Source organism: Haemaphysalis longicornis, unplaced genomic scaffold, assembly GCF_048455015.1.
Source record: "Haemaphysalis longicornis isolate Haplotype H1 unplaced genomic scaffold, Haemaphysalis longicornis Haplotype H1 scaffold_9, whole genome shotgun sequence".
In the NCBI taxonomy this organism is placed as follows: Eukaryota; Metazoa; Arthropoda; class Arachnida; order Ixodida; family Ixodidae; genus Haemaphysalis; species Haemaphysalis longicornis.
The window spans coordinates 121811418-121838004 of NW_027526460.1; the positions used below are offsets into that span (position 1 = coordinate 121811418).

At 45.3% G+C, this 26587-nt stretch overlaps 1 protein-coding gene across 1 annotated transcript; it reads right to left on the reverse strand.

Annotated features, from left to right (window-relative positions):
* Positions 1 to 1820: 1820 nt before the first annotated feature.
* LOC144152922 (thiol S-methyltransferase TMT1A-like) lies at positions 1821 to 26483 on the reverse strand. Its single transcript, XM_077684491.1, has 3 exons — positions 25953 to 26483; positions 22615 to 22764; positions 1821 to 7393 (listed from the first exon to the last, which is right to left on the reverse strand). Exons 1-3 carry the CDS (start codon positions 26328 to 26330, stop codon positions 7160 to 7162), a joined length of 762 nt encoding a protein of 253 aa, XP_077540617.1. The 5' UTR covers positions 26331 to 26483; the 3' UTR covers positions 1821 to 7159.
* Positions 26484 to 26587: the final 104 nt, after the last annotated feature.

Below are 26587 nucleotides of genomic sequence, written 5' to 3' on the forward strand. Positions count from 1 at the left end.
CAGACTAAGGGAACATGGGCTGGTTACAGCGATGTTGCCTTTGCCCTAAAGGAAGGTGGAGATTAGGGGACGTTAACGAAAAAAAAATAACAAGTTTGCAGGGTGATGGGGTAAGAGACATGACCAGCTATCATCACAGTTCATGCACTCCCAGAGAATGGATGGTTGAAGGCTGCCTTACTTAGATGTACAGGTGCCGCCATAAGTAATTGGAACAAGGACTTGTGTATGTCAGAATATATTTGCCTTACTGGCTTTATGACAGACATTGCCAGTTTACAGGAAGCTTTTTTTATTAAGAAGGACTCCTTTAAACACACACCAATGCAGCCAGGCAGTTCCAAGAAGAAGAAATTCCTCTAAATTTATGAGACTGTGTTCCAATTACTTCTGCCAGCACCTATACACTGCTCTACACAACCAGAGGGTCAGCCCTACCAACAACAAGACGGGCCTCTTGCTCCATCACTTCTGCTTACCTCTCATCGCCTTACAAAGGGACAGAAGTACACATCCAAGCTCCACAAAAGGGATCAGGGAAGAGGGTATTCGCGCCCTCTTCCCCTGCACCTTTTTTCATACTTTCTCACTTTTGTATTGCACTTGCATTGTGCTGCCTGGGCGAAGAGCTTCGAGCGAAATTACACACCAGCTTCCACCCAAACATAAACAAAAAAAGATGTGTGATGGTAATAAAAAACAAACACTCATAAAATTTGAGTAAACTTTAATCAAAATAAACGATGAACAACAACACAGCACACACTTGCACAGCTCATTCGACATAGTGGCAATATGTCTGTGCAAAACTACGCTAATGAAGTTCTGGAATGTGTGCACGATAATTATCTCACTCTTTTTTGATCAGTCCACACAACACTGTAAAGATAGACATGCACAGTAAGAAAGAAGAAATTAACACCACCAAAAAGATAATTGATAGTGAGGAATTGAGACCCAGCTCAATTACAAGGCATGTTCAAAGTCAGCTGCAATTGCGTAGTGGAAAGTCATATTGTGGTGTCACTGCCAGCATCACTGCCACAATTACTTCTTTGTGAATTTACTCGCACTATATAGTTCTAATCAGAGGTGTGCAAATACAGTAGCCTACCGATTTTTTGGACCTGAAGGGGAACGGAAAATAGTCCGAATAAAAGAGCAGTCCGAAAAATCCGCGAGTCATTACTCCTATGGGACAACTGGCAATTCCTCGGGAAACTCCGGAATATCCAGCAAGTCCGAATTTCTGGAGTCCGAAAAAATGGTCGGCTACTGTACCAAACTTGGGACTGCAAATTGTATACACAGTAAGAACTCGCTGCAAATGGGGTATTTTCAAGTATGAATAGTACAAACTGACTGCAAATGCAATCGCATATTTTGGAAAATGAATATCTTTGGTTGGGTATGTACAAAGCTCTCAAAACGTAGCTGCAAAAAAGATAACTTTGCAAGTCAGGACTCAATGTCTATGCACCAGTGCTTGATAAGACAATTGTGCAAGAAATAAAAGATCAAGACGAAACGGCGAAGCAGTGCAACAAAAATTTGGCATACATTGCCATGAAGATATGAGGGTTTCTTAATGTGCTGTAAATACAGGAACCATATATCACTGGCTGTATATTCTCCAGTCATTGAAAATAGGCTGGCTATGCCAGTGGCTACATAGTACCTTACTGTACTGTACCTGTAAGTACCTTACTGTACTGTACCAGCACCTTACAGCAAGCGAGCATTGCCAACAAGTAATAACTCTTGATTCTTCACTCGTGCAACTATATCGACAAAAAATGTCTCTTTGGTTTAAAAATACCGTACAAGTAGCGTCCCACTTGAGCTCACATATATAACAAATGGGATATGCTTGTATCGTGCAAGGCTTTTGTGTGCTAGGCTTTTTTGCACAGCTTCGATGACATGAATAGAAGCCAACCCAAAAACGCATGCCGTGAATGAAGGTTAAAAGTTTGCATGTTGGGCTGCACGGCAAACTTTTATTGCTCTTAGTTTTGAATAGTATTCGGAAAATTGGAGCGGTAAAACTGTACTGCAAATTGATGGCAACAACTACTCACAAAGTATTTGAGATTTGGAATATGTGCACAGCTCTAGTTTTAATGTTAACGCGTTGCAATCACAGGTTTGTAGCCACATCAGAGCCCCTGCTTAATAAAACGTACAAAGGACCTGCTTTAGGAAAGTGAGTTAGATGAGTAAGGCACCCTCAGTGGCCGGACTGTTGACAACCATGTAGCCCCCCCAGTGCTGCAAGCAGCTTCTGAAATGAACCATAGTTACTCAAGCTCACACCAAGAGCTGTGAATCCGAACTAAACGCACTTAATGAAAGGCCAGGCAAGCCAGGGAACAGCGAGAGGGACACAAACTAAGATGCAAAATAAGCTGCTAGAATGATTAAATGCATTGTGACCACACTCAATCCAATCTGCCCAGTTTGTAGACCTGATATTACATTCTGAGGTAAGTATAAGTGCAGCACTTGTGGTGTGATGTAGAATGTTACTTAAATGCATTGATATACCACGTCCCGCCCTTAAACTGATCCAAAAGATGTGAAACCACCCTCATGCCTTTAGGAATGCGTAGAATTGAGCCAAGAGGTCATTCTATAGTAAAAAAAAAATCATGGGTCTTGCAAAAAAACTTTACCAGTCTTTTCTAAAGAAGAAAGTTGAGAAAAGTGCGAAAGCTTTCCCTCATCAAAACTGCATCAAAATCTTCCCTAAAAGTGCGTCAAAGGCCAATATCTCTCATAAAGAACGATACCATGTGACGATTCTTTGCGCACTAAGTGAATGCACCTATAAACGATTGAAATGTATACCGATACATGGTTTATGAGGTAGAGATATACTATTTCACCCTTTCTTCATGACCGATGCGTGTATTTATTGTCTTACTTAGAACCGTTCGTTCTTCGCGAGTTTCAAGTAACCGTTTTGAGACAACCGAAGCCCGGTTTCATGTGTGCACCGTATGTCCAGAGATCGCATCAGAGTTTTTTGGTCGACAAACCGGTCTACGGGGAACTGCATTGGTTTTAACAGCGAAGTTGTTTAGCAAATTGTAATTTTTCGTGTCTGCAGTTAAAAATGCCAAGAAATTGCCAAGTGCAGGCTTCAGGGCGACCGCTGGCAGTTAACAAAACCAACAAAATGCCAAGCGCTCATGTGTGTGTGTGCCTTGCGGCGACTGCCCAATGTCCCTGGTGCTCGTTTGTCAAGCTAAGCATACCGACTTAGAAAGACTGGCCAACATGCCCCACCCCCCCCCCCACCCCCCCTTCTCCTAAAAAATCTGTTTTTAAGAGAAGAAGGGGGGGGGGGGGGGGGGCATGTTGGCAACACTTGGCGCAATTGTAGCAAAACTTGTTCGGAACAAGAAAGGCACGTCATGGCGTACGCCCCTCCAAGGTGATGATCCAATGGTTATCCCTTCCAAAAAAAAAAAAAAAAAAAAAGGAGGAAGCTTGCACTTATAGCAACAACGATGGAGTGAAGGTTGTTGCAGCAGCAAAGAAGCAAACCGGCTGGAATCGTGGACTTAAACCATCGTGATGGACGCAAAAGTTGCTTATAGCTTCGCTACCTTCAAGTCTTACGTGTTAGTGTTAGCTTCCTTCATTTTTTTTTGACACGACGCCAATGGTCTCACTAAGAAAGCTTTCGCTTTAAAATTTTGCCACTGCTGGTTCTTGAATTCTGCCCGTTTGTTCGAAAACCCGCGACTCTGCCCCTAGGCTACGGAGGCCGAACTGAGGGGCTTTTTTACCAGTTGCTCACATCAATAGAAGAGTGTATGAAGTGACCCACTATGTGAGTGATGCTGGGTCTGTACAGGAAGTGGTAGGCTTGTACCCACCGGGGAACGGAACCTCACTTTGTAGACATGTGCCGGGGACACTGGTCTTAGAACAACTTTTCATTTTCGAGTAAACCCTGTGACACCTGTCAGTCTTGCTGCTTTTTCCCCACTGATTTCAAATATTCCACTATTTTTTCAGTTGGTTGATTAGTTCCCAAGAGAATTAGTCATTTTTGGAGGAACAAAAGGCAGAAGAGTGTTGGTCATAAAACTGCAGTCCTTATATTTTACAGTACTATGTGAACCCTGGTGAATGCAATAAGAGAATCGTTTTTTTGATGCACCGCTTGGAACTAATTTTACTGCTCATTAAACTTCAGTGCTTGAAATGGGCATTAATAATGGCTCCTTGCCACTGGTGCCGTTAAGGTTTAATGAGCTGTAAAACTGGTTCCAAGCGGCGCATCAAAAAACGATTCTCTCATTGCATTCACCAGGGTTCATAGAGCACAGTTTTATGACCAACATCATTTTCTCTATTGTTTGACCAAAAATGGCTGATTATCTCTAATTATCTTGGGAGCTAATTCACCAACTGAAAAAATAATGCCACATTCGAAATCAGTAGAAAAAAAGCAGCAAGACTGACAAGTTTCACAGAGTTTACTTCAAAATTAAAAGTTGTTTTAAGACCAGTGTCCCCGGCATGTTTTTTTCCCTCCCTGGCTGCCACAATTGCACTATCCCTGGTGGCAGTGTTGATGCCGTCACGGAGCAAAGTCTTCATTTGTGATTGGTCCCAAAGCCCTTTGTTTCTCAGTGAGCTCTCATTCTGTTGTCATGTGGTGCTCTTGTTTCGAAACTTTGTAGTTCACAGGCTGGTGGATTGACTAGGGAAGGTGAGAGACAAGTCTGTCATGAAGACTGCTGACTAGACTGGTTCTGATTTCATCAGTACCTACCTCAAAATTCAAACTTTAAAATTTAGAACTGTCAGCAAGCAACAACGTTTCAATAAACACAGACGAAAGTTTGCTTTGTGGTTTTGCAAGTAGAGCAGGGGTAGTTTAATAAAGGTTGAATATCTTCATAAGACAGAATTTCTTGGTGCATTTTCATGTTCTAAAGGTGACTGAAGACTTCAACACTAAAGTTGAAGGCTCAAAACCTAATAAATTGGATATCGTTGTCCTGCTCATGTGTCACTATTAGCGACTACAGGCTTCAGCAACTCTCTCACGGACTACCACAACCAAATACAGAAGCCCTATTCTTGGGAGCCAGGGAAGAAAAACATTAATTTTAACTATCCATGTACTTCAAGTGCAGGGCACACTGATGAGACAGGTTTTTACAGAATAAAAAAAAATATCCGCAAACATTATCTCTTCGTACTCTGGGTCGTACTGCAGTAAAGGGTTCAGAATTTAAAATCACGGCATTTAATGCGCTGAAGTTACACCTCAGCTATGAGACGCACCATAGTGAAGGGCTCTAGGATAATTTTGATCATCTGCGGATCTTTAACGCGTGTTGAAATCTCAGCCCACATGCGTTTCTAGTGTTAGCCTTCGTCTGAAACGCACAAAAGGTTCAGAATATAATTTTAGACCACCGGGTGTTTTTTATCATTAGCCTAAATTTTGCACAATTGTCCGTTCATATCTTTTGTCAGTGTTGTAAACACGGCCCCACCGTAGAGGTCAGGTAGAATTATATCTCTAGCATAACTCTAGAGTTATACCTGCTACCTGACGGACAGCTCTTACAGGATCAGGTTCATCAAGCGAATCATAAATAAAGACTGCCTTCAGGGGCTCCATAATTAGTTACAGTTATCCAGTGCCCAAAACTTGGAACATATAATATCCGAATAAATTTCTTCACCTTCTTAAATTTCAGCCCCTGACTGCACAGAACATTCTGAAAACTGCACGAGTGGGGAAATTGAGTAGAAATAATCAGTTGTACTGCATTTATAACTGAGTCGGACAGCCACTCACTTCCTTGTAATGCCTCCAGTTCTAGGGGACTAATTCGGTGATTTCTGCAAATTTTTGCCAACATGCTCTCATCAAGAAAACCTTTGTAGTGCTCCATGTACCACAGGAGTGGACTGCGGCTGAAGTCTGACGTGGCTGCTAGAGGTGCACAAAGTTTTCCTCCTTATACTAGATCTGCGAATGCCTACACTGCTCTTTCTTTTGTGTGGCCTACCACGTCCTGATTTTACAAGCGGTACGTTCAGCACTAATTGTTCCTGTCTGGCAGAAGTGGTACTTACATCTACATGAGCTGCATTATCCAAAGATTTTCTTTTACCTTTTGTAGTTTCTGTGCAATCTATACCTTCTGCATCTATTATTTTACAGTAATCGTGTTCAAGAATGCGAGGATGTACAGGCTGCAGTAGCAGCCTGCTATTTTAACACACTGAATCAACGAAATTATTTAGATCGTTTGATGGCTGTTGTGCTTCACAGATGTCTGGGGTGTCGTTGCCTAGCGTTGCAATTGCACTCACAAGGGCCAGTTTATTCCTAGGGTAAGTTACCAGATTATGAAAAATATTTTGGCACTCTTTAAGCTTTTCATGCAACTCTCCCAAGCTACATTCTGCAATGGTATTTGAGGACTACACATATCTGTGAGCATGTCCAATACCTCTTAGCCACTGAGCAACCACGGCAAGTGAAGAGCTTCTGACATTATCCCCAAAGACATCACATTGTGTATTAGTAGCCAGAGTTTTTCTATATACACCAGCTGCGAAACCCCACTTCAGAATCCGGGCTGTGAGAGCACCCTCGCTTCGTTGAAGCTGAGGGCAAAGGGTATCAGAGCGGCATCTAGGGGACAGAAACTGAAATTCGCTAAACATTTACTTAATAACACGACTGCATAAAACAAAGCTTTTTTTTTTTTTCAAATTATAAACCTGAAATTAGACAATGTTCACTTATATTTCCATGATTTCTCTTTTACTTCGCTAAACATTTACTTTACATCACAACTGAATGAAACAAAGTGTTCTGTTCAAATTATAAACATCAGATTAGACAGTGTTCACTTATATTGCCATGATTTGTCTTTTAGGACTTCAGGCAGCTGCCGTAAGCACTTGACTACTCATCACCTTTCCGTCAAAAGATGGCAGGCCAGTCAACATGCCCCTGTCTAGCCCTGGTGCTGGGGGGGCCAACTGCAGACCGGTTTCTGATACGTGGGGCCTACAGGGGATTTCACAACCGGTGTATATTGAGTAACTCTGGTAGCAGCAGCGAGGAACTTCCCCGAGTTTGACTTGGCACGCGATTCACTCGTATCACTCATGCGACCGCGTATCCGTAGACGTGGCGTGACACGAGGATGGGCACGTTGATGCGCGACTCCCGCAGGTGCACTTCGGAGAAACCGGCTCGCTTGATGAGCTCTCCCGATTCTCGGTTCAGGCAGCACCCGCAAAAGACGAGCCGCCACACAGGAGTGAACACATTCTGCAGGAGGAGGCCCAGGGTTCCCGGTGGTTGCGCCACGTGTTCCATGAATATGAGACGGCCACCCTGAAGAGTGACGAGAGAGAAAGAGTTGTAGGATCTTTCATATGGGAAATTTCCAATAAATGCTTAAAGGAGCCATGCAGGCAAAATACAAGTTGGGTTTATTAGAAAGACTGCTTAGTCCCGATAACAATGATACCAATATCATCGCAATCTTCGAACAAATAACGGAGATGTTGAAGAACACGTGTGAAGCAGTCGCGACCCCCTAGCCAATTTCCCGCAACTTTTCTAGGACGTCGCGGAACCTTGTTTGTGCGATTGGCAGCCACCTAACTGACTTGTCGCGACGACACATGACTGGACGTCTGTAATGGGGCCTCTAGTTCCATTTGACCGCATCACTTGAATGCTAACGTGCAGTTAACGCACTGAAAATTATGTCTTATTGTTGGCCCATATGACGTCATTCTTGCTCATAACACATCACTGTGGCACAAAATTTGAAAGTTTTTAAATACTTCATGCTTTCTTTTCGTTAAAAAGCATCTTTTGTGGCTGTAATGGAGCTGAGTGAGATACTGAATCCTAGTTCCCCAAATGATGATGATGATTTTGGGTTTAATGGCGCAAGGCCGACAAAGGCAAAGAGCGCCATGACAATGATGAAAGAGATGATAAAGATTTGTAAAGGAGGCACTAGTTTAAAAAACTTTGCTCAGGGGGTTGGTGTATAGGGCCATAATTAAAGCATAGTGAGTATACTAAGATAAATGGTGTATAGGTTCATATTAAAACAGTGAGTGCAAGCACCTAAGGTGTAAAGTCTCAGGTTCCACCACTGTTTTAAAACACATAATGAACACAGGTGAGGTTATGGTCTATATAATATGTATTTTAAAAAGTCTACATCTGCTAGGTAACTAAAAACTTTTTTGTATGGGAACATTGGATGGTCTGATAAAAATAGTGAAGGGTGCAAGGGAATGTTATATGTATAAGCTTCATTAAAATGACGTTTCCTTTCAATGATGCACATGTCACACTCAATAAGCATATGAAGGACAGAAAGCTGACCCCCACATCGATGGCACTGTGGCTTGTTTGCGTCTGTTAAAAGGTATGAGTGTGTGATGTGTGTGTGGCCAATTCTAAGTCTGCATAAGGCCACTTCTATTGATCTAGCATGTTTCTCAGAGGGAGGTTTTTCAATTTTAGGTTTAATGACATGTAATTTGTTGCTTATTTCTTTATCCCACTGTTGTTGCCAGTGCTCTAGCAGCTTCCTTCTCACATAAGGTTTGAGGTCTTCATATGGAACCAGCTTAATATCTATGCTTTCACGAAGGGCAGCAGCTGCAGCACTTTGGTCAGCGGCTTCATTTCCAGCAATGCCACAGTGGCCCGGAACCCAGCACACTGTGACAGCAAGCTTGAGACTATAAGCCGAGTACAGAGCTCTTAGAACAGCATTAAAAGTTGGGTTTTTACTAGCCTTCAGAGATGAAAGCTTTGTAACAACACTCAGTGAGTCTGTGTATATAACTGAGCTCTTAATTTTGTTTTGGATAATGTGGTTCAAAGCTAGCAGGATACCATATGCCTCTGCAGTAAATATACTAGTGTTCGTGTTCATTGTTTTGGACAAAGTGAATATGGGGCCAATTGCAGCACAAGACACCGCTGCAGAAGTCTTCGAGGCATCTGTGTAGAATTCAGCTGCCTTGTATTTGTCCCTGAGTGACAGAAAGTGCTGAGTAATAACAAAGTTTGGCACATTTTTCTTTTGCAGTTCTCTGAAAGACATGTCACACTGAATTGGGCAAATGTCCCACGGAGCAACCAACTCATTAATGGAGGTGCAGTAAACTTCAGCAAGAGGAACTTGTAGGTCCTTTGAGAGGCGTGACACTGCCAAAGGGAAGGGTGGTGCTATGGATGGTCGATTTTCAAAAAGTTTATTATTAGTGTTATTTTTCATAATTGCATTCAAAGGGTGTTCCTTCATAGAAGTAATCTTTGCAGCATATATCAGAGCTGTGTAAGTGCGCTGGTACTCCAAACACCACTGATTAGATTCAACGTGAAGGGATGGAATGGGGCTTGTTCGATATGCACCTGTTGCCAAGCGAAGCCCCAAGTTGTATACTGGGTCCAACATTTTCAGTGCTGTTGTGGTTGCAGACTGGTATACAATGCATCCATAGTCAATTCTTGACCTTACTAGGCTATTTAGAAGTGAAAGCAGACACTTTGTGTCCGTTCCCCATGACTGATGCGATAGTACCTTTCAAATGTTCATCGTTTTCAGGCATTTCATTTTTAGTAATTTAATATGCGGTATAAATGTGAGTTTGTGGTCAAGTAAAATACCCAGAAACTTGTGTTCATTTTTTACTGGTATGGGCTGACCTTGTAATGTAATACAAGGAGGGGGATAGACACCACGCCGCCTGGAAAATACCACAACAGCACTTTTATCAGCATTAAACATAAACCCGTTCTTGTCAGCCCATGTAACCAGTCTGTTGACACTTAACTGGATTTGGCGTTCACATATCGATAAATTACAGGACTTAAAACTAACTTGAATGTCATCAACGTAAGTGGAGTATGAGACAGTTCGTGGGAGAACATTTTTTAGTGAACTCATTTTAACAAGAAAAAGTGCGCAGCTCAGCACTCCCCCCTGCGGTACACCATTTTCTTGAACAAAGGTTCTAGACAGCACATTACCCACACGAACACGAAATGTGCGATCAGAGAGATAGTCCTTAATAACGTTGAGCATATTACCAGTAAGGCCAAATGACTGCAAATCTAGCAATATACCATATCGCCATGTTCTATCATACGCCTTCTCCATGTCAAAGAACACAGAGAAGCAGTGTTGCTTATGGATGAAGGCGTCTTTCACATATGATTCAAATGCAACCAGGCTATCTGTAGTTGACCTTCCAGACCTGAAGCCTGTCTGATTTTTGTCTAACAGACCATTAAACTCGAGAAAGTACAATAGTCGCCGATTTATCATTTTTTCGAGCAGCTTACATAAACAACTCGTCAAGGCGATGGGTCTGTAACTCGCAGCAAGACAGGATTCTTTTCCTTCTTTTAGAAGCGGTACAACAATAGCCTCTTTCCATGTTCTTGGAAAACGACCTGTTTGCCATATTTTGTTAAAGAGAGAGAGTTTTGCATGCAGAGTTTCACTGTGTAGGTGTTTGATCATGTCATAGCTGATTCGGTCAGCTCCAGGGGCTGACGTACCACATGTCGAGAGTGCACTCATCAATTCAAGCATGGTAAATGGAGCATTATATCCCTCATTCGAGCGTTGGTTCACACGAAGGGGCTGACGCTCTGCTGCCTTCTTATGCTGTAAAAATGTTTGTGTATAATGTGAAGAACTGAATACATGTTCAAAGTGTTTCCCAAGAGCATCTGCTTGATCTTTTACTGAGTTACCCACACTACTTACTAGGGGAATAGGATGACTCTTGTATCCTTTTAGCTTCTTTATTCTAGTCCAGACTTTCCTACAATCCGTATAAGAATTTATAGATGATATAAACTTGGTCCAACTTTCGTTTTTTGCCATACGTCGCGTACGCTTCCCTTTAGCTTTTGCCTGCTTAAACTTGAGAAGGTTGTCGGCCGTGGGATAGCGGCGTAAAAGTGCCCACGCCTTGTTCTGTTCAGACCGTGCATGCGCGCAGTCCTCATTCCACCATGGTCTGGGTTTTGGGAGAGTTTTAAAAGTAGTCTCTGGAATGCTTTTCTGAGCAGAGTCAAGAATGTGGGCTGTAATCAGTGAACTTGCTGCTTCAACATCTAAATGGCATATTGTTGTAGGGGGTAGCCTGGAAAGTTCTTTGTATGTTTTCCAGTCATCTGCTTGTAATTTAAATGTTCGAAGTGGTTCTGTGCCTTGAAAGTCATTGTTTACAGCAGTTAGTTTTGCAGGAAAATGATCACTGCCATACGGGTTGTTAAATACACTCCATTGAAGCATAGGCAGTAAGATGGCAGAGCCAATTGCAAGGTCTATTGCTGAGTATGTGTGGTGTGTGGAATTGTAATATGTGGGGCGTTTCTTATTAAAGATGCAACATCCGGATGTCGTGAGAAACCTTTCAATGAGCCGCCCTCGAGCATCGGCTCGCACAGATCCCCAGATGGGGTTGTGAGCATTAAAATCACCGGTTATGATGTAAGGTTCAGGTAGTTCATTGATTAGGTTTTCAAATTCGACGTTGGAAAGGCGATAGTCGGGTGAAATGTATAGAGAGCAAACTGTCACTAGTTTGCCAAAAACTATGGCTCTGACAGCTACAGCTTCGAGTGACGTCTGTAGCTGGAGGTACTGACAAGCCACAGATTTTTGGAGTACTATTGCCACACCACCAGACGGCTGGATGCAATTTTGTCTGTCCTTACGGTAAACAATGTACTGTGTTAGGAAGTTTGTCTGTGATGGGCGCAGGTGTGTTTCTTGGAGACACAGTATTTGTGGTTTGTGATTGGTGAGGATGTCATAAATATCGTCTAGATTTCTTAACAACCCCCTACAATTCCAGTACATAACACTTTCAGCAGCCATGAGAATGAGCAAAAGAGAAAAAAAAAAAGGATCATGTTCTGGATCATGTTTTTTCCCCTCTTTTTAGCAGGCTGTGTGTCGGGGCCCTTCTGAGCAGGTTCACTTAGGTTTTGGGGTCATTTCCAGGGGCAGCGACTTTACTGGCCTTTGGTTTGGTCGGTTTGCCACGACCTGTGGCACCGCGGCGCTCCTGTGATGCCTCAGGAGCAGACGTACTTGGAGAGACATCCATGGCCTCAACCGCAGTTTCTGAAGTTGAAAGAGTGTCAGAACCAGACTTTGTGCTAGAGGCCGTGGCCGCAGCACTGGGCACAGCTGGAACAGCAGTAGCCACAGGAGCAGTCTTCTGCTGTTGCACAGGTGCCTGAGACGAGGCCAGGTCAACATCGCTGACCTGGACAGGAGTCGTGCTGGCGGCCTTTCGCCCAGCACTAGGTCGGAGTGCAGCAGCAGAAGCCACGGTAGCGACTTTCTGCTGCTGAGTGGGGGGCTGCGACGGGACCAGGTCAGCCTCGCTGTACTGGGTGCCCGCATCTACCAGACGACGCCCCACCCCCCGGCGAGCTGCGTCTGCGTAACTTTTGCCCGATAGCAAGGCATGCTTCAGGCGTGCTTGTGGGAACGTTAGGTTCTCAGTGACTTTCAGTTGGATTATTTCTTTTTCTTTTTTGAATGATGGACATGCGCGTGAGAAGGCAGAGTGTGGTCCACTGCAGTTTGGGCATTTCACTTGTTGCTTGTTACAATCGTCACTGTTGTGGTCAGTGCTTGCGCAGTGAGCACAGATGGATCGGCCACGGCACGACAGAGTTCCATGGCCATACTTCTGGCACTTGAAACACCTTCGCGGATTAGGTATGTATGGACGCACTGGACAGGAAATAAATGCAGCATGGACCGATTCGGGAAGTGTTGGACGGTTGAAAGTCAAAACAATGTGTTTAGTTCGGATTTCCTCCCCTGCGCGACGTATAGTTATCCTCCGCACAGCTGTTATGCCTTGGTCTTTGAACCCTTCGAGGAGATCGTCTTCATTCTCATGAAGTAGTTCTCGTTCAGAGATGACGCCTTGGGTTGTGTTTAGGCTACGATGTGGCGTGACCGTCACTTTTAGTTGAGCCAGGGTGTCCTGTTTCAGGAGGTTTTCACTTTGGTTTTTTCTTTGTACTTCTACCAGCAGGTCACCTGAGGCAAGTTTTTTTGCATGGTAGTCTTTCCCAACGATGTTCTCGAGGCATTTTGCAATGAGGAACACCGATTTTTTTGCTAGGGGTGCATTTTCTTCAGAGTGTACCACAAGGTATTTGTTAAAGGTTTCGACAGGTGGAGCTGCTCTGATGCTAAGTACTTCGGTGCGGCCCCTTTTCAGGGACCGATCAGTTTTTCTTGGGATGGAAAAAGAAGCCATAAATACATGGTGTACATTCGGTAGCAAGGCCGGCCGCCCACCACCGAGCCCAACAAGGGAACGTGACTTAACACGCTAGCCGTACCTTGCCACTATAATCCTATGCTCGGGATCGAGGGTGACGTCTTTGCACAGGATTAACCCTTGCCGCCTGGAAAAACTTAGAAATAAGGAAGAAATGAGATGACAGGACAGTGTTAGGAAAGGAAATAGGAAAGAGAAAGAGCTGAGAGGAGGATAGGAAAAGGCGACTGGCTGATTCCCCCCGGGCGGGTCAGACCGGGGGCACCGTCTGCGAGAAGCAGGGGCCGAAGTGGCGTGTTGCCGCTGCTGGGGGGCCGTAAAGGTCCAAAACAACCCAAACTTTGGCTCAGCCACCAGGTTCCCCTTTTCCCCGGACACGGCAAAGCCACGCACAGCCGGGACGTGGGTGGGTCCAACCCACATGTGCTCGGGTCCGTGGTGTTGCAAGACACCAAGTGCCTACGGCAGTAGGCACCCCTGCGGAGCTCGGGACCGTGGTGGCGCTACTCACCAAAACACCTTGAGTACACAAGGTGCCCCCTGCGGGGAATCCTAGTTCTTTCAAATTAAAAACGAAGTTGTATTTTCTCTTCATGGCTCCTTAAAGTCACCTTGCTATACACACGGCACCTGAAAAGTTGGCTTCACTTCTGCACACACATGCACTGCCAAAAAGACATTTTTCCTGTCATACACCGGACTTGGCATGCACCTGTGTCGTGCAAGGCTTACAGGTGTTGCGCTTTCGTGCACAGCTTAGGCGCTGTGCAAAGAAAACTGCCCAAAGGGGGCATGCTGTCCGGCGAATTTCTGAAGTTCGCATTTCGTGTGGGCAGAGGCAATTTTTACAATTCTGTTATGCGGATATTTCGAATATTTGAAAAATTCAGTTGCGCCGAGCAGTAGAATTGCGCAGCGAATCGAAACTAATAGCAAACACTATTCGTGCAGTATGTGAAGTTTTCAATATTCACACAACCCTACTTATTTGAGATTATAGGACAGCTTCCAGAGTTTTGAATTTTTTTACAGGCAAGCATAGCAAATGGTAGAATGTGGCTCTCTTTGTTAAGGTGCTCCATCAGGCTCAATCATTGGGAAAATGGAGAGGTATTCTCTCGCCACGATTGTTCACGTACGCTAAAAAAAAAAAAAAAAAAAAAAAAAAAAAAACCCCACTGGGGTAGATACAAAACTTAGAAACTGAGATATCAGTGCATACATTTCTTGCTTGGCTCAAAATTTTGATAGCTTGTTCTGTTTGGTTAGAATCCATGGTATTTAGAATGGGAAAGACGAGAAGTTGAAAAGGCAAGGCACCAAATTTTAGTGTGTGGAAATTTCGCTCTCTCTCTCGCACACACATGTGCACGCACACGCACACACTGAAAAAGATGGGCGAGAGACAACCACACAACATAGTGATATAAATTCTTTGTGTCAACTGATGAAAGCTGATTGATTTAAATCGTTGATTGATACTTGTCTTTGCTGCTTTATCTACCTTTGGCCGATCCCCTTCAGTATGTATGTGCTCCTCTTATGTGCGTACACTGAGGCGAGCGACATTCCCTTCCCTAGTGGGTACAAGCCTGCCACTTCCTGTACGCACCCTGCATCATCTACTGCCTCGCTTGAAACACTGATTGATTGATTGTGGGGTTTAACGCACCGACGCAACGCAGGCGATGAGGTGCGCCGTAGTGGAGGGCTCCGGATTAATTTCGACCACCTGGAGATCTTTAATGTGCGCCGAAATCTCGTACACACAAGCGTTTCTGCTTTTCGCCTCCACCAGAAAAGCGGGCGCCGCGGCCGGGAATCGAACCCGCGACCCGGTGCTCAGCAGTGCAACGCCTTAACCACTGAGCCACCGCGGCGGGTGGTTTGGTATCGTGTAAGTCAGTTTAGAGGTGAGTCAACGCATGTCAACACGTCTAACATTTCGCATCACACAAAAGTGCTCGGTTTGTACCTATCTTGGAGCAAAATATCGCCTGAGGCAAACCGAACTGGCCTTTACAAGCCATACAATGCGAATGCAGCAATTTCGGCACCGGAAATCGAAGCTGCAAAAAAAAAAAATGCTTCTGAGGTGGCTTTTTTTGTGCCTCAATGCCGCTGGCGCTTTTAAATGGGCCCTGCAGCACTTACCATCGACTACTAGGAATGTATTTTGCGGTAAAGTCTATTGTCCCAGCAAACTCCTCCCGCAAGTATTATGAAAATCTGTTCACTATCCCTGAAACTACGTGCGATGAGAAATCGCGCATAATGATTCTCTATCAACTCGACCGTGGACAACGCAACGAAAGCTGCGCGCTCTCTCCTGGAGAGGGGGCGGCGTGCACCGTTCTCTTCCGCAGCCTTCGATACAACACAGGCCGGGGAGTTTTCTCCTTTTCTCCGCAGCGTGGAGGGGTCTATTTCCGGTCTGGTGCCACAAAAAAGCAGGCATAAGTGCCTTTTCGCAAGCGCGCGGTTAGGCTGGTAGGGCGTTTTTGAAGCGATAAACGTTTGTTGTCAAGTGGTCTGATTGAAATAGAAGTATTGAGCTCATCACTCAAACTCCGTGCGCACTCAAGACACCAAAGAAACGGCAAAACTGTGCCTACAGGTTCAGACGTAGAAGAGGTTCGTACACAGCGCCGACGAAGGCGTATCGCCACAGGAAATGTGAGAAATTAGCCGCGAAGTTGATCAGTGACAGCTGATCGGACAGCCATGGCCTCAATGACGTCGTTTAGGCTATGCCTGGGGTGCATAATGAGGAGAACCGAAGAGAACGCGGTTGGTTTTTCTGTGTCTTTCACAGCGATTTGCGTGCTCACCGCTTCACATACACGTGTAATATTTGGTTCGGGTATTTCTGGTAGTGTGAGCTAAGCGTCGCGCAGGTTTACTTGCACTGCTCAAAAAGTGTTGCAGTGTCCCTGGGGGCACACTGGTCTTAGAACAACTTTTAATTTTCAAGGAAACTGTGTGAAACTTATCAGCCTTGCTGCTTTTTTCCTGTTGATTTCAAATATGCCATTATTTTTTCAGTCAGTCAGTCAATTAGTTCCAGAGGTAATTAGAGATAATCAGCCATTTTTGGTCAAACAATAGAGAAAATGGTGTTGCTCATAAAACTGTAATCCCTATAGCAATCCGAGCTCTAAGCCTGGATAACCTCTCGGCCTTTCCTTTCGCTTTTCTCCTCCTCCTCCTATATTTTGCAATACTATGAACCCTGGTGAGCGCAACCATAGCAGCAGTTTCTTCATGCATTGCTCGGAACTAATTCTACAGCTCCTTAAGCCTTGGTGTTTGAAATGGGCACTGAAAATGATTCCTTGCCGCTGGTGCCACCAAAGTTTAATAAGCTGCAAAATTAGTTGCAAGCAATGCATAAAAAAACTGCTTCATTATTGCATTCACCAGGGTTCATAGTATTGGAAAATATAAAGATTACAGCTTTATGGCTAACACTGTTTTGTCTATTGTTTGACCAAAAATGACCAATTATCTCTAATTATCTTGGGAACTAATTGACTGACACAAAAAATAATCATGGCATATTTGAAATCAGTGGCAAAAAAAGCAGCAAGACTGACAAGTTTCACAGAGTTTACTTAAAAATTAAAAGTTGTTTCAAGACCAGTGTCCCTGGCACATGTTAAGAAGGTTTCGTGCCCTTGATTTGTGCTTTTTTAAAACTTCTGAACAGCTCTTATGCAAGCCTAATTACGAGCAACTGCTTGCCTGTCGAATTACTTCCTGGGAGCAGTAGCTCGCTGTAGGTAAACAACTGATTGATTGATTGATTGATTGATTTATTGATTTATTGAAGGGTTTAATGCGCTGACGATGAGGCGCGCCGTAGTGGAGGGCTCCGGATTAATTTTGACCACCTGGGGATCTTTAACATGCACCAAAATCTCGCACACACGGGTAATTTTCGCCTTCATCAGAAAAGCGGCCGCCGCGGCTGGGAATCGAACCCGCGTCCTCGTGCTCAGCAGCGCAACGCCTTAGCCACTGAGCCACCGCGGCGGGTGTAGGTAAACAACTGCCATTCCGAGTCTTCACTTAGCTTGCCTAATGGCAATACGATGTTGCTTGACTGTCCTTACACCACCTGTTCACTCACAGCTCTCAACTGTCCCTCTTGTGGCAAGCACAAGCCAATGCAGTTCACGTGCTCTGCAATGAAGAAATCTGGCCCCCTTCTTAACTGAACAGTGCCATCATCCTTTTTTCACTTTATTCACCCTGCGCCTTTGGTCAATTACCATTCTTCTGTGGCACTTCAAAATGACTCCTGAATGTCACTTTCTGCAACAGCACATTCCTGATGCATTGCTTTATCCATTAGCTATGCGCAGCATTATTTCAATATGTCCCAAGAGGTGAGACCGGTGGCACACGGGGAGTAAATGTTGCAGATGCATAACACGAATTGTGGCGTTTGTGAACAGTACAGAATCCACGACTTTGTGTAGCGCAAAAAAACGGACAAGGACACAGGAAGGCGATGGGACAAGCGTAAAGTGACCAGGCGTCTCGATTTAGGCGGGACACGTCCCGGTTTTGCGGCTGTGGTCCCGCTGTCCCGCGGCCTGCTTATGGGACAATGTTTTGTCCCGCTTTCGGCAGGAAATCTGGAAAGCGGGTATCAAGCCCGGTGTCACTAATGAAAAGCTCGAGGAATGAAAGGGTATAAAGAAACCGTTTGAGGAACTTCAGCAAAGGAGCGCACATGACGGAACTAAGCAAGAAACTCTTGCGTGTTTGTTGCTTAGTTCCGATGTCTGAGCTGTTTTCTTAAAGTTACAGTGTTCAGTACACCCTTGTGTAGTTGATGAACAGTGCGTAGACGTGCTTCAGTACTCGTTTACTTATTCAGCAAATAACGCAGCATTGCTCATCGAACAAAAGCCGAAAGAAGTACGACACGAATGATCTTTCAGTTAAAACAATTGCATTATCCTTAAAGGAGCCATGAAGAGAAAACACAAGTTTGGTTCATTCAAAAGATTGTCTCATTAGAATCATACTGACACCACTTTTAACGTAAACTTCGCTCAAATAAGCTACATAATTAGGAAAAACGGGAATGGTCATGCGACCCACCAGCTCATTTCCCGCAACAGAACCTGTGATGTCACATGAGCTAAGCTCTGCGATTGGCGGAGGCTGGCAGAAGCAGACGCAAATTAGGTAGTGCTTACAAACTAGACGAACGAGCGATTTGCGCTTAAATTTAGGGCACATTCTTTACAAAGCAATAAGAATGATGGGACAAACAGTGGAAGTTACGAAAGCACATGTAAACATAGAAGTACTGATGCGTTCTGCTGTTTGTACTGCGCACAGCATGCTTGGTTTAGCTGCACAGCACTACGGGGCTTGGGGTTGTCTCAGACGACACTGGCCGATTGACGCAAGCAACGGTGTCTTACGTGACCCCATTTGTCGAGCGAGCACTGTTTCAGGGAACGAATATTTTCTCCCAGAACAAAAACAAGCCAGGTTTAAATGCGGGCAAAAACAAACCAAATGCTTGCCACGGTATGGTGGCGCCATCTAGGTTACGGAACGTAAAGAAACGCAGGAACAAACCAACACCGCTGTACAGGGTGGAGACAACCTTTGAACGGTCCCATGCCGCCGCAATTGGGCCAACGGGCTCAACGCGTTATTCTTTTCGTTTCCCACGAGACCTAGCAACGCGAAACAGACAATATGATTCAAACTTCTTCAGTAAACCGTGTTGCGGCGATAACTTTAGCGCGGTTTTGACACAATGACTTGCTTCGGCGGTGAGCGAGCAACCGAAAATGGCAGCGCCAGTGTATACGTGTCTCTACCCTGTACGGCGGATGCGTGAATGAAGGTACTCTAGGCTGCAGAGCGGTCGGTTCCTGTGATGTCATTTGGGACCACGAAAACGCGCGATTGAGCGGGAAAATCAATATTTTAACCTAAATTGTTTAATTTCTCAGTGAATAAAGCACTGTTTGTATCCGGACAAGCGCTGGGGGCACTATAAAACACGAAATCTTTCGAATAAAACCAACTTGCATTTTCTCTTCATGGCTCCTTTAATATCCCTTCAAGCTAGGTTCCACGTTCTTCCTTCAGCCTCCCCCCCTCCCCCCCTCCCCCCCCCTCCTCCCTCCTCCCCCGTCCTGCTTTGGGATCCGAGGAATATGGTCACTTTAGACAAGTGCTAACTTCCAACTGAGCTTTATTTAAAATAAAAAAATTCGTGAATTTAAACACTGAAGCGGTACATTACCGTAAAGAAACAAGCTTTTTTTTAAACAAAGCCCAGTTGAAAGTTAGCGCTTGTGCCCATCGCCTCCCTGTGTCCGTGTCCATTTTTTTGCTCTACACGAAGTCATGGATTACCGCTACCAACTAGCCCAAACTCAAACTCTGCTAAGTACAGAATGAACGCAGTCTTTTTTTTTTCTCTACACCTCCCTATTACCTGATCAGTGGAGTGGATGCTGATAGTTTCGTGAATTGAATTCAGCTCGTACGTGCCGAGTCAACACATGGGCTAGGAGGCATGCCACACAGTGGAGGGCTATGGATTATTAGCCCATATACGACTCCTTAACCTTTAACTTGCCAATGTTGGAAAATTGGAACACACAAAACCTGATTTTGTATTTCCTCCCCAATATACCAAATTTCCATGTTTTTGTTTTCACATACTCACTGATGTTTGTGGAAAACATTACAATTTCGATTTTTGTTAACAGCCCATTTAGAGGCTTTGAATAAGTGTTTACAAAATACAAAAAGGCGTAATTGGTGCTTCTTCACCACCACATGATTGTTGCGAAATTTTGCTGGAAAATGTAATGTTGCAATGTGCAAAGCAGAACCAAAATATCGACAGATAGTTAGCAATTACTCTGCGAGTAATATAAGAAATTATAAAGACACTCTAGCTTTCTGTTCCAAGAGTTTTGTGTGAATATTCCTTTTTCGGCGTTTCAGAGCCAGAAACACGGACAGCGACCATCGCACTTCGCGCCACTTTTTCTTCTCGTTTTCATGTGTTGGCGGCGCCCTGTAGTTAACACTTAGAGAAGCTTGAATGCTACCTTTCCCGCCTTTCCTTGGCGTTATTTTATGCTTCTCTGGCACATTGAAGGAGCGCCATTCAACTGCAGCGAATAGCCGCCTCAGTCCTCGTGATTGCAAGTGGGGAGCGACTTTATAACTACTGTTCTTTTGTGCAGCAATGTTCTCTACAACGCAATTTTCGTTAATAGGTTACGGCATTACGCTTCCTGACTTTGGAGGCTGCAATTAACCTTTTGTTCACCCTTTCTGACGAGGAGCACAAAGGTGCATCTATATTCCAGTTAGTTGCCGCCTGATGATGATGCAACATTCATGACGAGGAGCACGTGCAGGAAAAACGACTTTTCTGAAGTTGTTCCCGAGGATATGTGCAGTTGCACAGAAGTTATGGAGTGCAGCGATGAAGACGTGTCGCCTACTGAATGTTTGAGTCCTCAGCCACGATGGAAAAAGCCAGCGCGAAGGCAACTGACTGTAGAAAAAGGCCGCAAGTATTACACCACGACCGGGAAAATAAAGCCCCCACACAGCCGTCGCTTGGAGCAGACTGGGTGACCATGTCATGTTCGATAAACCACTGGCCAGCCACAACCCTCAGCTCTTGCTAGAGACATTTCCTGAGCTTGCGAACATGAGCCCATTCGAGTTGTTCAGCAGATTTCTCCGGAATGTTTTGGTTTACTGGCTGACATGACTGCAATGTATGCATTCCAAAAGGGGCAGAGGTACCAGCTACCTCGTACCAGCAACGCAGGAGAGGTGTGCGCAGTGTAAAAAAAAAAAAAAAAAAAAAAAAACCCACTAACCAGTGCCACAAGTGCTAAAAGCAACTGCACAGAAGTGCTTCCCATCCTACCATGGCGCGTGAAATGCTGACTGACCTACAGCTAGGATGATTTTTCACTCTTCATACTCTACGGAGTCATTTTAGGAAGATAAAGACGTCTTCGGTTACAAAGAGCAAGCAATTCCACTTTGGAGCCCATTTGCACCGGAGACCTTTTGCGTTTTGTGTATTGGAAATGCCAATGTCCCAAAAATGGAACATTCCCAAAAAAGTGCTTAGTCATTGTGAATGTGGCTGTATTTTTTTGTCACACGTAATTTATAATCCAAATGCAAATTATCAACACCAATTTCAGTTTTTTTAATCTTGCTTCATAGTCCGGTGTTTAACAGGTTAATAGGGCCCGAGCCAGTCATAGCTGATGGCAATTTGCTTTCTGCCCCTATTAGAAAACATTTGCCGCAGCTAGGAGTCAACTAATCTTTTCACGGTAAGCAGTTAAGATGCCAGTTAGCCATAGAGCTGCTACAGTGGCTGCTGATGTTTTTCGCAGCTGACATTGCTGATAAAGTGCAAGGATTAGTTTTCAATCAAAATTTTTCTAATCTAGCGATTGCAGGAATCACTGGCAGGGCCAAGTAGAATTTTTCACACAACTTAGCGCTGATGTGGTGACAGTGCAAGGGAACCTACGGGCTCGACAGACAAGTGCAACAACCAATGCGACAAACAATGAGATGGGCCTCAACTGAAGTACCGTATTTTCGTGCGTATAACCCGCACCAAAAATGCGAAAAATTCAGCGGCAAAGTCACGGTGCGGAAAATACACGTGTTTCTTCCCTTTAGTGCAGCTCCACGGCAATGCGCGTTGTGCCGTGAAGATGACCTAGCTTGTGTACAACAGTGAGGACTGCGCCTCAAGTGATAGCTCAAGTGAGACCAGTGACATTGAGTGAATTGTGACTTTCGCCTTGCAGTCAGCGTATTCTACTTGCTAAATATACGCCTTTTCTGTCTACATAGTATAATGTGTTGCTTGAGCAGTAGCTTTGGTGCAGCCTTTCCAGTACCAAAAGTGCGGGCAATAGGCGAGGATTGTTTCTTTCCTTTTCCGGTGGGCTGAAATTGGGGGAGCAGATTATACGCGCGAAAATACGGTATCAAGAAGGGTCCAGTAGGCTCCGCAGGGTAACGCTACTGCTGTAACCACAACTGCAAAACAGCAACAGGTTGGTATAACTCAGTGCCAATGCTTTATAGGATAGGGAAGAAGGCCTGAATTAGTTGGTAATCAAGTTAGCCTGGAAGAAAGAAAACTGCAAAGAAATGGCAGCCCAAGCGTTAAAGAAGACCACGTGGTTTGTACCCCCTCACCTTGACAAGCACTCGCCTGCACTCTTGCAGGACCTTTTCGCCGCTGTCGACCGAGCAGAGCAGGTGCGTGGTCAGGACCACGTCGAAGTGGTTGTCCGGAACCTGCTTCATGTCTTCGCCGCAGCTTGGCACCCAGCGTTCCATCTCCACCTGTTTTGTGCGAGGAGGAAACGGAAGCCAATTCAGAGGTGAATAATTGGATAAGGGGCCTGGGCCAACACAGGGCCTCTTTAATTATCAGCCCCACATCGTCTGCGGACTGCCTTGGATGCAATACGGCGCTCGAATTTCCCATGATCGAACTTTTGGTCCGAAGACAGTCCTATGACTGTCCACGGGCATTCCAGGGCTCGTAAACCGAGGAGGTTCGTAGTCTGGTGAACGGTGGTTGGGTAGGCACTAATTGGCTTAACAGTAACACAGGTCTCCAACATAAGCGTTCACACCCATCCCCTCCCTTTACCTTGTAAATTTATATATTAAAATCTGCACATGCAGTAGCCGACCGTTTTTTCGGATTCCAGAAATTTGGACTTGCGGGATATTTCGGACTTTCCCGAGGAACTGCCATCTGCTTCATAGGAGTAATTAATGACTCAGAGATTTTTCGGACTGCACTTTTATTCAGACTATTTTTCATTTCTCTCCAGGTCCGAAAAATTGGTCGGCTACTGTATACAGTAAGAGGCGGTTGCAATATGTACCATTCCTTCACAATCCGCAACACTCCCATAACGAAATTAAAAAAAAAAAAAAACTTGAGAATGAGAGCTTGCATGCGATTTTTATGCACAAAATGTGTCCCTGAATGCACAGACTTGAACAAGGGAGATCGTAGGTCGACCCCTGGGATGTCGGCCCCTTTACAAATCTAGTTAACACAACTCAGCACATGTAAACCTTCCTTGAATATTTAAACTGTTTCATAATCTACAAGAACGTAGCATTCTACACGCAACACTCATTCACCAGTTGAATGCCACTGAAATGTGCCATTTCGTGACATAATCAAAGCACCCTCAATTAAGAAATGCATCTGCACCAACTTGTGCACATTTCTGTTCTGATACACCTGTTCTCTTTCTCACATGACTGATTGATTGTGGGGTTTACGCGTCGATGCTACTCAGGCGATGAGACGAGCCGTAGTGGAGGGCTCCAGATTAATTTTGACTACCTGGGGATCTGCGCTGAAATCTCGAACACACGGGCGTTTCCGCTTTTCACCTCCATCAGAAAAGCGGCTGCAGTGGCTGGGAACCTTTCTCACATGGCTGACGACATTACTTATGCAGGAGCACGTAAAGGCATCATACGAGCGAATAATGATACATTCCAGCTGCAAAACTAGGAAAGTCAGAGTCTACATAGATAACGAGGCATCCTGCTGGTGCTTGAGCAATGGTCAAGGTGATAGCTGCTTCTTTAGCTTCTGCAACAAAGACCTGCGGCACAATTGTCAGGGTGCACACGGCGTTTACGTTTACGGTGACCACTACCGAAAGCATTGGTCTTTTATTTCGGCTGACGCCCCAAATGGGCAAGTGACGTGGCACCCGCGTGGAACGCAGGTATAGGGTTGATAGCAAAGAGGTGAGATTCGACGGTAGCAGCCCCCCTTTTCCGTACTCGATCCCTGTGTCTCCTCGAGTGCACATTTGACATTTATTCTAATTTGTTACGATGTCAGTACTAATGTTTTGACTCAGGTCTCAAGAGTCCCATCTGTGGGGGGGGCCCGGCATAGGAGTACAATCGAGTAGCCTACTTCTGTTTTTTTTTTGAGCCTTCTATATTGGCACGTCAGATGGGCACTATGGAAGGGCACGTCAGATAGGTGAAGGGGTCGATATGGCATGTGTGGAGGGTGATTACCTCAGGCTAATGCCCCTCTAGATATACGTAGGGTTTTCAGCCTCGTCCACTGTGGTCAGTTGCTTGTTTGGATGTGTCCTGTGCATGGCAATGGCTTTGACACAGCATTGGCATGTATTTTAAGAGCAGAGCACTTTATGGGCTCTCCTTGTCGTAGCTCGCTAACGGTCGATGTCAAGCGACTGCCAGAATGAGGCGGCGCAGCAAGATAACGGACCCAGGTACAGCGTGGTGTACAGTCGTCAGGGAGTCACGCTGAGGCTTAGAAAAACTACGCGGTTTAAATAGCCATAACCGTTCGAACCTCGTGAACCGCTGGCACTTGTCATGCATCTCCCCATTGTTTAGCGCAAAGAAAACTGCAGGTACATTTCAGGAAAAATCTATGTATATAACCAGCAGCCCCCGCGTTATTGTAGTTAGGAATGCTCGTTGGGTTGGTCTTTGCGATAGTAAGCGAAAAAAGCGGCCACGCAAGAAAAAAATGGCGTGTTCGAAATGCCACAGAAAGGCTCCAGCTGTGCAACAAAAAAATGGCGCATTCAAAATGAAGCATAACAGCTCCAGCATATGAAATAAAGCAAGCACAAAAACAAGGCAGGGGGCATGTTAGCACTGCAAAGGCGGGAAATTTGAAATGCTTTGGGTATCATCAGTGAGCGGATAACGGCACTGCAGCCCATTATGGCGAATCACTGCTCTGCGCTTCCGACAACTTTCACATTGAGTGGAACGGCTTTAATTATTTTTTTTCTTGTCACCATTTCCACTTCTGGTGACTGGCTGCCAAAACGGGTTGCAAAACTTGAGCTCAGTCCCTGCAATCATTCCTTGCTATCCCAGAAGCCCCGTTGCAACGACTCCCACTTCTGAAGCGTGGCGGCCTACATTCGATGTTCAGAACTTCTGAACTTGCAAAGGAATTTTCGTTTTGGAGCACTGTGTTTGGGGGTGAACGTGCCACAAACCCAGCAAAGGATACACGTCAAGAGAAAGTACCTCGTATCAATGGTGGCCGTTTCTGTAAAAAAAGATACGCAAAACTCGAGAGGATAAGAGCAGAGAAGCTCAACTGAATTGCATTTGCTTCATTTTTGTTCGTCAGTTTTACCCAACGAATTACATTTTGTAATTGGAGCAACACACACAACTGCTAACTCTGTGGTGAGCTCAACCAACGAGCCAAGATCGAAAGGATGAAAGTATAGTGCTCGTGCATAAAAGTGATAGGAAGCTTACCCAGCAATGAAATGACGAAAAACTAGCGTCTAATGGCTAGCAGTCATTAAACCAATTGAACTAGTGACTACAGCAGTCTACAAACGCTGTTACACACTCGCATGGAACAAAATCAACGCTGTTTGACACTGGAACAAAGTAGCAAGCGCAGGTGTAAACTTGAATGTTGTAACGGAACGTAGCTTCTGCGTATAAAAGCAAAAACTCAGTGCCCGCAAACGCACCTGTGGGTAATTTTTGAGCGTCTCCAGAAAGGCGCTCTCGAACTCGGTGTTTGGGTCGACGTTCCAGTACTTGACCTTCCGGCGCATGAAGCCGAAGTTGGCGCCGAAACCGGCCCCCACTTCCAGCAGCCGAACGGCGCCGTCAGCACGCAGCTCGGGGTCGTGAGACTCGACTTCATCCAGCGCGGCCATCGTCGCCCGCCGCGTCTCTTCGAAATCATCCGGCCACAGCCACGACGCGACGCCGAGCAGGCGCACGAAAAGCCACTGGCGCACACGCGTGCACAGCGCCAACGGCACGCAGAACACGGCGCCCAGGACGATCACGGCTGCCACGAATACGAGCTCTGTGACACGGTGAAGCAGCGGCTTGGCCATGTCGCTCACTTGCTGCCGGCAGTTCGAGAAGGGGGCGAGCGATTTGCCCGGCCAACGCCCGGTGACGGAGCCTTGTGCAGCGACGTACCCCTCCTAATCGGCGACGGCACGTCAACCGGGTGTCTGCGCGCGCGCGCACAATCGTACGGTCGTATTTCACTCGAGAGACGCGCGCATTGACACCTGGAACTGGAGGGTGAGAGCGCGCCGCCAGCTGTGGAGCGAAAAAGGCGCGCAGGCGCTGAAAATCGGTTCGC